This window comes from Haplochromis burtoni, unplaced genomic scaffold, assembly GCF_018398535.1.
Source record: "Haplochromis burtoni strain Fernald_Lab_line unplaced genomic scaffold, NCSU_Asbu1 Contig_986, whole genome shotgun sequence".
Lineage (NCBI taxonomy): Eukaryota > Metazoa > Chordata > Actinopteri > Cichliformes > Cichlidae > Haplochromis > Haplochromis burtoni.
The window spans coordinates 88,638-99,477 of NW_024583347.1; the positions used below are offsets into that span (position 1 = coordinate 88,638).

General features: G+C 40.1%; 1 protein-coding gene across 1 annotated transcript in view; it reads left to right on the forward strand.

The window, feature by feature from the left end:
• The window catches only part of LOC102294661 (protein NLRC3-like), a 46,978-nt gene extending 36,394 nt beyond the window's left edge, over positions 1-10,584 (forward strand). The window contains exons 7-9 of the mRNA XM_042216261.1: positions 3,374-5,171; positions 8,360-8,533; positions 10,302-10,584. Coding sequence (XP_042072195.1) covers positions 3,374-5,171; positions 8,360-8,533; positions 10,302-10,542 — 2,213 coding nt within the window. The 3' untranslated portion in view covers positions 10,543-10,584. The remainder of the gene's footprint in view (positions 1-3,373; positions 5,172-8,359; positions 8,534-10,301) is intronic.
• The last annotated feature ends 256 nt before the right edge of the window (positions 10,585-10,840 follow it).

The window sequence follows — 10,840 nt, forward strand, 5'->3', positions numbered from 1 at the left end:
GCATACACTACACACACACAAAAATAAATATATATATATACACACACAGCACACACACACCACACTATACATATACACACCACACACACCACGGACATACATATATGTAGAGCTATATATATATACACACACACACACACACACCACACACACACACACACACATATACTATAATAGTTTACTAATATATAGTATATATATATATATTATATTAGGGGTGCAACGATACACAAAATTCACGGTTCGGTTCGATACTTTGGTGTCACGGTTCGATATTTTTTCGATACAAAAAAAAATGTTCATGCCTTTTTAATTTGTCATTTATTAAATTTTCACGGCACATTCCGCACCACATCTCTGTGCGTTCATCATTTGTTTGAAGCCAGCTCACCTCCTGCAACTACTTTTCCGAGAATACGTGCTTCTTTTGTGGTTCGGACTCCTTCTGACATTTCTTTGGAGGTGGAGGAACATCACAGTAATTGCTTAAAGGAGCTTGCTTCTTCGACATCTTTAAGAGTTCTAAACAAATGTCTGTCCTCCTCCTGAAAATCTTATGTATGCAAACACGCGTTGCAACTTCTTATCTTGTGCCCGTTTTTTATTTTGACAGCGAATGCGCACCTGCGGACCACTTATGTGCAGCCCTGGTTATTTCGCTTGTCATATTGCAGCCACAGAAATTCTTTTGTCCATGAAACCATAAAGCTGCACTTTCTTTTTGCCTTATAGTCTGATTTGTCATAACTTTTCCGTTTTGTGGTAAGCTTTTCTTTGGCTGTCACTTCTTCACCCTGACCTGTCTTATTTGGCTCAGCAGAACTAAAATATTGTGGCGAGCTCAGACAAGGAGGAGACGGAGGTGTCGTTTGGTCTTGCTTCCCGTGAGCTAGCCAGGGAGCACAGCCGTTTATTGACATCTGCAGAAGAACACTGCCGCTAGCTAACTGCTCAGCGCGGCAACCGCACAGCAAACAACAACAACACACAGGGCGCCCTCTGACCCCGGAAGGACACACCGTCGCAGCGAGAGGGCGTCACCCGTCACTATGGCAACATAAACAAAACATAACTGTACAAACAGAACCCCGAACAGCCCTGACCCGCTACATAGCCCCACCTAAGGGGTCAGTCGTCCCCGACGACCCCATTACCCCACTCACATAAGCTCAGCGATTCTCTGCGCGATCAACCTCTCACATGTTTAAGCTTGCTGCGGGAGATTTCACTTGTCATGTTTGCATAGTAAGCTAACGATTGATAAGACGATGTCAGAGGAATTGGTGCGCAAATTATCATCACTCACCAATCAGTGCTGTCGCTCTCTATACACAGTTCAATTGCAAAGTGAAAGCAAAAAACAAGCGCAAATTCAAACGCGATTTCAATATGTCACATATTGACAGTGGCTCACCGATGCCAATGACATAATTACCCAGCTACATTTCCGAAAGAATGCAAAAGCATTGACATATATTTTTCTTCCTACAATAGCCCGACGGGCAGGGCAGAGATAGATTTTGGTAGCCCGACTGGAAAAATCGCTAGCCCCGGGACGTCGGGCTAGCGATATTGCAAGCCCTGTATCTGATTGAGGAATCACTCATCTTTGGAAAAGAGAGTTTATTACAGAGAAATGGCTCTTTCCAAAATAAAAGCTATACTATCCGCTTCTTCTGGGCTATATTCTCAGCAGACATTTAAAATAAGATAAGATAAGATAAGATAACCTTTATTAGTCCCACACGTGGGAAATTTGTTTTGTCACAGCAGGAAGTGGACAGTGCAAAAGTTATGAGGCAAAAATTAGAATACAATAAGAATAAATACAGTACACAACTGTACAGAATAGAATAAAATACTATATACAGTAGAATAAAATAAAATAAATATACAATAAGATAAAAATAGAATACAAATACAAATACTATATACAACTGAGTAAAAATACAACGATGACAGAAAGGATTATTGCACTTAGTATTATTGCATATGTATGGATGGTCAGTTAAAGCAAAGGGTGAGTAATCTATAGTTCAATCCTTTGTCATTTTTTTTTTTTTTTTTTCTTTAAGAAATAGGACAGGGGGAATGAATGAGAGAAAGAGGGGGAGAGAAAGAAAGAAAACCAAAGGGGAGAAGAGACGGTGAGAAGGGGGGAGAAAAAAAAAAAAACAACAACAACTCCTGGGTCACCTGTATGGAGAAAAAAACAAAAAAAAAACAAACAAACAACAAAAAAAACAAACAGAGGAGACAGCAAACAACAAAGAGCAACATAATAATAGAGAAAACAAAGCACCATCACAATAAACTAGCTAGTCATAGATATCAATAGTTACTGAATAATAAACGATATTGTGCAGCACGCAAGATAGACAGCGCACAGTGTGCTTTGAGGCAGCAGCCAAGAAAGCTTTAGTCCGCGTCTGTGAATACCCATGTGTACACCTGTGTGCATACCTGTGTGGATCAGCATGCTTGCATTCCAAAGGTTTCTCCATGTAATGATCTGCTAGGGAGTGTGGGGGGGCCACAGCCCCGTCCTCCAGGGTGTGAAGCGGGTATGGAGGAGATCAAAACTCCAGACATCCAGAGGCCCCCAGAACACAAGAGACCATGGAAGACCAACAGAGGGGCAGCCGCGCCACTGTTCCAGTAAGAGCTGAGGAGAGTCCCAGATGAGGGCTCGCCCAGCAGCCGCGGAGCAGAAGCCAGGGGGAGTTGCAGTGACGCGCCCGTGAGCTCCGCCGGCCCCCAGCTGTGCCTGAGTGACCGAGCCCCAGGCCGAGAGGCCGGGGGCACCCCACCTCCAAAGGGGGCCCGAGCGAGCCCCAGGCCCCAGGCCCCGACAAGCGGCCGCCAAGGAGTGACAGAAAGGATTATTGCACTTAGTATTATTGCATATGTATGGATGTGTGTGCTTGATCAGTTAAAGTCTTTATTATGGAGTCTGACAGCAGTGGGGAGGAAAGACCTGCGAAATCTCTCCGTCCCACACCGTGGGTGCCGCAGTCTCCCACTGAAGGAGCTGCTCAGTGCTGTCACAGTCTGCTGCATGGGGTGGGAGATGTTGTCCAACAGGGATGACAGCTTAGCCGCCATTCTCCTGTCACTCACCACCTCCACTGGGTCCAGAGGGCATCCTAGAACAGAGCTGGCCCTTCGGATCACCCTGTTCAGTCTCTTCCTGTCCCCAGCAGAGATGCTGCCGCCCCAGCAGACCACACCATAAAAGATAGCAGAAGCCACAACAGAGTCATATCTTTTTGTGTGTGTGTGTGTGTGTGTGTGTGTGTGTGTGTATTATATTATTCTTCATTCTATATAAAATGGATTACACTAATCATCTTGTTTCCTGTTTTAAATTCAGAGGGTCTTCAAAACTGTCAGTTTAAACTCAAATCTAACCTGAAGGAGAGGTTCCAGTGTGTGTTTGAGGGGGTTGCTAAAGCAGGAAACCCAACGCTTCTGAATCAGATCCACACAGAGCTCTACATCACAGAGGGAGAGACTGCAGAGATCAATGATGAACATGAGGCCAGAATGATTGAAACTGTGTTCAAGAAACCTGCCAGACCAGAAACAACAATCAGGCAAGAAGACATCTTTAAAGCATCACCTGGAAGACATGAACCAATCAGAACAGTGCTGACAAAGGGAGTGACTGGTATTGGGAAAACAATCTTAATACAAAAATTCACTCTGGACTGGGCTGAAGACAAAGCCAACCAGGACATCCAGTTCATATTTCCATTCACTTTCAGAGAGCTGAATGTGCTGAAAGAGGAAAAGTTCAGCTTGGTGGAACTTGTTCATCACTTCTTTACTGAAACCAAAAAAGCAGGAATTTGCAGCTTTGAAGACTTCCAAGTTGTGTTCATCTTTGATGGTCTAGATGAGTCTCGAATTCCTCTGGACTTCCACAAAACTACAATCCTAACTGACCCTAGAAAGTCCACCTCAGTGAATGTGCTGCTGACAAACCTCATCAGGGGGTACCTGCTTCCCTCTGCTCGCATCTGGATAACCACACGACCTGCAGCAGCCAATCAGATCCCTCCACAATGTGTTAATATGGTGACAGAGATTAGAGGGTACACTGATCCACAGATGGAGGAGTACTTTAGGAAGAGATCCAGAGATGAGGAGCAGGCCAGCAGGATCATCTCCCACATCAAGACATCACGAAGCCTCCACATCATGTGCCACATCCCAGTCTTCTGCTGGATCACTGCTACAGTTCTGGAGGATGTGCTGCAAACCAGAGAGAAAGGAACACTGCCCAAGACCCTGACTGAGATGTACATCCACTTCCTGGTGGTTCAGGCCAAAATAAGGAAGGTCAAGTATGATGGAGGAGCTGAGACAGATCCACACTGGACTCCAGAGAGCAGGAAGACGATTGAGTCTTTGGGAAAACTGGCTTTTGATCAGCTGCAGAAAGGAAACCTGATCTTCTATGAATCAGACCTGACAGAGTGTGGCATCGATATCAGAGCAGCCTCAGTGTACTCAGGAGTGTTCACACAGATCTTTAAAGAAGAGAGAGGACTGTACCAGGACAAGGTGTTCTGCTTCATCCATCTGAGTGTTCAGGAGTTTCTGGCTGCTCTTCATGTCCATCTGACCTTCATCAACTCTGCAGTCAATCTGCTGGAAGAACAACAGACATCGTCCTGGTGGTCAAAATTTTTTAATGCACCAAAACTACAGTATGTCCACCAGAGTGCTGTGGACAAGGCTTTACAGAGTCCAAATGGACACCTGGACTTGTTCCTGCGCTTCCTCCTGGGTCTTTCAATGCAGCCCAATCAGATTCTCCTACGAAATTTTTTGCCAGACACACTAAGTAGCTCACAGATTATTCAGGAAACAGTCCAGTACATTAAGAAGAAACTCAGTATGAATCTGTCTGCAGAGAAAAGCATAAATATGTTCCACTGTCTGAATGAACTGAATGATCGTTCTCTAGTAGAGGAGATCCAACAGTCACTGACTTCAGGAGGTGTCTCCATAGATAAACTGTCTCCTGCTCAGTGGTCAGCTCTGGTCTTCATCTTACTCTCATCAGAAAAAGATCTGGATGTATTTGACCTGAAGAAATACTCAGCTTCAGAGGAGGCTCTTCGGAGGCTACTGCCAGTGGTCAAAGCCTCCAACAAAGCTGTGTAAGTACATTTGTACTGATCCCTCTACTTTTATCATGCAGTTGAGTCTGTAATTTATTTAATCAGACTTTCTGTCTTTGTAAGAATTTGTGTCCCAAAGCATGGCAATTACTCTAAAACAACTGTAACCTTTTTAATGTCTCATAAACTCAATGTTCTTGTGATGCAACATCCAAAAACTATGGCAGTATCATTATTAGTGCTGCTGCTGTGTTACTGGTCTTTTAAAAAAAAAAAAACAATCAAACTTTACTTTCCATGTGTTCATACACCAGTTTTGCATTTAATCATTAGTTTTTACTACACTGTGCCTTGGGCTTCAGTGTTTGTTTACTATTCTTGACCTGAGCTCTCCCCTCACCCCAAACTGTTAACAGCAGATGGTTGTACCTCCTGAGCCTCATTCTCCTGGAGTTTTTCCTTCACACTGTTGCCAAGTGGGAGTTGTCAAATTGTTGGTGCAGACTTTGGTGCATATCAAACAAGCAGTTCTAGCTCCTTCCGTCTTAAGCATACTTTCCCTGGTTGTCTCTTCTATGGCTGCCATAAAATTTCCTCCAGATTATAATCCACCCACAAAAATCAAAAATACAAAAACAACTCAGACTTCATGCCATTTATTGCCAACACGGTGTCCTTTTTGCCAGCCTTTGATGATAATCTGCACCACTATCCATAATAAGCTTTTTCATTGCTTTTAATGATTTCAGACTTTACACATGTACATTGTCTTTCTTTTTATTGTGGGCACACAGATAACAGCTCTTCTTTTGTTACAACTGAATTGAAAACACAAATCAGATCAGGGAAAATCTCCTAATTTGGATGATTTTCCAGGTGGTATCTGGGATCAAAAGTTGAAATCAGCTTGGATGGCCTGTACAATGAATACAGTGGCTCACTCCTTGGGCAAGAAGACCATTCAGTCTAAATGCTTTTTTCCCCTTTCGTGGCTGCTGATGAGGTTGTTTTTGGATTGGCTCATAGCCATTCTCATCGTCTTCAAATTAACTGACAAACTGCTGACTGCTGCTATAGTTTACTGAGTATGTGACTCATGTACTAAAGGTTAGAGTTGTGACTCCAGTGCTTGAGTTTGAGTCTGCCCAAGACATTTCCTTGTGTCCATCTCCTCACTTCTCCCTCCTTTTCTGACTTCCCTACTTTATACAGTGAAGTCAAAGTGCCTAGTGTTCTGAGAAATCTTCACCTCCTGCATCTCCCAAATCTTCTCTGTCATATGAAATCAACAATATTCTCTGAGTATAGAATCTTTTCACGATCTTGAATGATAAGGATCCACATGGGCACAGTTATTTCTTTCTTTTCTATTTAAAGAGTAATGACATTGTCTAGCCAGATGCTCTTAGTACAACCGAGGTCTTGATTGAAGCGTAGAGGAGATCAGGCCTTTGCAGTTGCAGTGCCTAGACTCTGGACTAACTTGACAGATGATATTCGTACTTCAGAGTCTAGTCAGTCTTTAGAAGCATGCCTTAAAACTCAATTTTTTATGTTGGTTTTTAATTCGAGTTCAGTTTGAGTACCATCAGGCCTTTTTTTCTGTTTGCTATTTTTGTCTTGTTTTTATGTTGTATACATTGTCATTGCCTCATCTTGTTTATCTGTATTTGTTTTTCTATTGTTTTCTCATGTTCTGAACTAATTGCGAAGCACTTTGGTCAACTCTGTTGCTTTTAAAAGTGCTATAGAAATCGATTTGATTTGATTTGATTTGAAGGGTTCCACCTGTGATTTGTAGCTGGAATAGAGTGTGGAAAAACTTTAGTTTAGAGGAAAAACTTGAATGAGGTACATGTTTCTTGATATCAGAGCAACTCATCCACAAGGTGTAGAAAGAGCAGCAGTAGGGTAGGACAATATGTCCAAAAATATTTATCATGATATATATTTGAAAATTTGCGGTAACGATATAACTGACAATATAATTGACGCGAGACAAAATACTTAACAACTCTACAACTTTATTAGTGCAAAAAAAAAAACCCGAACAATGTATTTTAACTTAAACAAGCAGCTGTTTTTTTATGTGCATTAAAGCTATATAAAAATGTTACAGTGCAAATGCAAATTCCATGCTGACAGTTAAACCAAAGGGCATTTTCAGTAGAAATGGGCCGACATATCCTGAGCATAACCATGTATAATGTCCACAAAACTTAAAAAAGAGGTTATACACACACAATACTAATATTATGTTGAATCACAGTAGGTATTACTCCATAAGGCACGTGACTATGGTAGCCGTAATGCTCCGACAATCAATCAAGCGGTGCGGCTTCATAGCTTAACAAAGTAGTATTAAAATCAGTGCTCTCAGCAATCTTGTTAAAATGACATGGCAAATCACCGTTAGCAAGTTAACGCGGATCGCCCCGTGTGTGGGGCTGGACGGCGCTAACGCTTTGACCTTGTGCAGCCCCAGGTTTTTCAGCCCACTTGCATGTTCTACCAAAAATTGGTGGGTATCTGACAGACAAAAACCTCACCAGTTCCATACTACTGAAGTTGGCCCCGTTTTTACAAACCAATTTTGGTTCATCTGTTTTATTCAACGATCTGCTTTCGCCCTTCTCATTCTCCGTCGCCGCCATACTTTTTCTGACATGTGCGTATGAAAACAAATGCACTGCACATGCACATTTTACTTATATTCTATCGCAATATTTCATTTTCTTATCATTGCCTAACATTATACCAGTATTATCGTGAACGGTATGATATTGCCCAGCCCTAAGCTGCAGAAGAGTACAAATCATGTCTTACCAAAAAGCCACAACAACTAGAATTTACCTACCTTTGGTATTTCCTGACAGCATAATATTTACTGAAAATATGTCTTCTCTCATCTTTTTTGCTATGAATGTTCCTGTTTCGGCTGTCCACTTGGCTCTAAATTGTAGAAATAGATCTGAGAAGATTACGTTTCTAATCACAAATCAGAAATTATGTTTTTATTAGATTTGCAGTTTGTATTCATGTCTTCTGAATCAGAAGGTGGGGGAAGTGGACCTTACAAGGACTAAGTGCTGATCTAGAAGGGCAATTGTGTTTTAATGAAGTTATTTTGTTAACCATTAATTGTGTTGCATGTTGGCATTTTTACATTTTTTCACAAATTTTGTTTTATGTATTGATTTCATTAGTTTGTTTGTTTCTTTTTTCAGACTGAGTCACTGTAACCTCTCAGAGAGAAGCTGTGGTGCGCTGTCCTCAGTTCTCAACTCCCAGTCCTGTAGTCTGAGAGAGCTGGACCTGAGTAACAATGATCTACATGATTTAGGAGTGACACTTCTGTCTGCAGCTCTACTGAGTCCATACTGTACACTGGAAACTCTCAGGTCAGCAGTTACTGTATTTAAATTACTTTTCCACTGAAAAAGTAGAGTAACTAATTACTGTTCATTTTTAGGTATTTTAAATACAGTTACTTACTGTTACTTGCGTTACATTGTAAAATAACTAAACTCGCTGAAAATCATTATTTAATTTCAATAATTTATCTTCTAAAGGTAAAAATAAACTCTGCCGCTTTAACATCGCTGCAGTGCAGCTGCACGTCATTTCGCGCCAGTTTGCCGCATAGTCGTATTCTACAGCGGAAGATGTCGGACTCGGCTGAAGCAAGGGCCTGTTTTATGAAATGGAAATATTCCCGTCACTTTACTTTTCTACATACAGTACATACAGCATGCAGGAAATATGGTGCTCATTGGTTTGAGGAAGTTTCAGAGGAATTCTGTTTGTTAACCAAAGTTCAGAATTAACTTCACTTTGTTGAATCACATGACATGATTACATACATTATGTATGAATATGTTACTCATTGCTTTAAAAATGTAAAAATTTTAATGTTTACTGCGTGAAATATGTCATGTAAAACATTTCTTACGTTAAGCTTTTTGTTATTCAGATATGTTGCAGAAAAATATATTTGTTATTCTGGAATTGTGTTTCTTAGCTAAAGAAAGTTACATTCCTTACTAAAAAATGTAATTATTACAGAATTTTTTTTAATAGAATGTAATAAAGATGATTCAGGAAGCAAAAAGGCTAAACTATTTCATGTTGACTCGTATTTTTTTTTAAATTATTTATTATTTAAAGAGTTTAATTTATAAATTTATATTGTTTGTCCACTCAAGGTTTATGGGGATTTTAATAAGTATTTAGTTAAATTACTTATTGAGTAATTAAGTTACTTTTCAGGCACAGTAATTAGATAAGTATTTTAAATACAATATTGATTAAGTAATTAGTAATAGTAATTAATTACTTTTTTAAAGTAACTTACCCAACACTGCACGTCAGGAGTGAAATATTTCACTGCTGATCATTTACAGTCTGAATGATTTGCATCTATAAACAACTATGCTTTATAGCCTTGTCAAGTGGCCTTTTATTTAGGACTCTGATTTTGTGTAGCAGAATAAGTGAGATATCATTTTGGTTTCTGAGATATAGTGATGTTGTTTTCTTATCTAATTTATTTAATTTAAAATTGTGTGTTAGAGTTATTTATATTTCATTTAAGGTATTTTCTTAAGAAGTCTGACACATAACAAAGATGTTTTGGTGATGCAAAAACACCTTAGTAGGATTAACTGCTGAAAGGTATAATTCTACATGTGGAGACACTGGTATTAATTTCAGTAACATTAGTATCATTTTTGTGATCTCTGAACTGTTATTTTATGTATGGCAAGTCACTAAATTTCAAAACCCAGGCCTCGCGCTCAGTCCTGCATTACCCATGTGATCTTGTGTGAATACCAGCTGGACTGGTCAGGTGCAACAATAGCTGCAGTCATTTAAATAATCTCTGACAGTGGAAAATGTTGTATCTTTTGCTTGCTGCGGGTGTGATAGTTGCTACTAGGAGAGATTTTTTTCAGGAGGGGAGATGTTACCAAAACAAGTTAAAAAAATTAAAGTGTTACTGTTTTACATTGTCTGAATGTGCTATTAAAATGTACAAATGGATCTGAGAAGATTGCATTTCCAGTCACAAGTCAGAGATTATGTCTTTAGTAGTTTTACAGGATTTTTACGTATTTTCAAATTTTTGTTTTATTTGACTGATTTCATTTGTTTGTGTGTTTCTTTCAGACTGACTCACTGTAACCTCTCAGAGAGAAGCTGCGATGCCCTGTCTTCAGTTCTCAACTCCCAGTCCTGTAGTCTGAGAGAGCTGGACCTGAGTAACAATGATCTACAGGATTTAGGAGTCAAGCTTCTGTCTGCTGCACTACAGAGTCCACATTGTACACTGGAAACTCTCAGGTCAGGAGTGAAATATTTCACCGCTGATCATTTCAGTTCTGAATGGTATTATTTGATAAACAACTAAGCGTTTTAAAATTGTCAATTGACCTTTAATTTAACTTTGGATAGATTATTAAATAAATAAATAAATATATTTTTATTTGTATAGCACCTTTCTAGGCAGAATCACAAAGTAATTGTTTTTAAAAATAACTGCTAAGCCCACAGTTCTTAAGGTTTGGGGGAGAGAGCTCCACAGTCCAGGGGCCACAGTGGCAAAAACTCCGTCCCCCTTAGTTCTCATCTTAGTATGTTTTAAAGCAAGTAAGCCCTGATCAGACGACCTCAGGGATCTCCTAGGGCAGTGGTTCCCAAACTTTTTT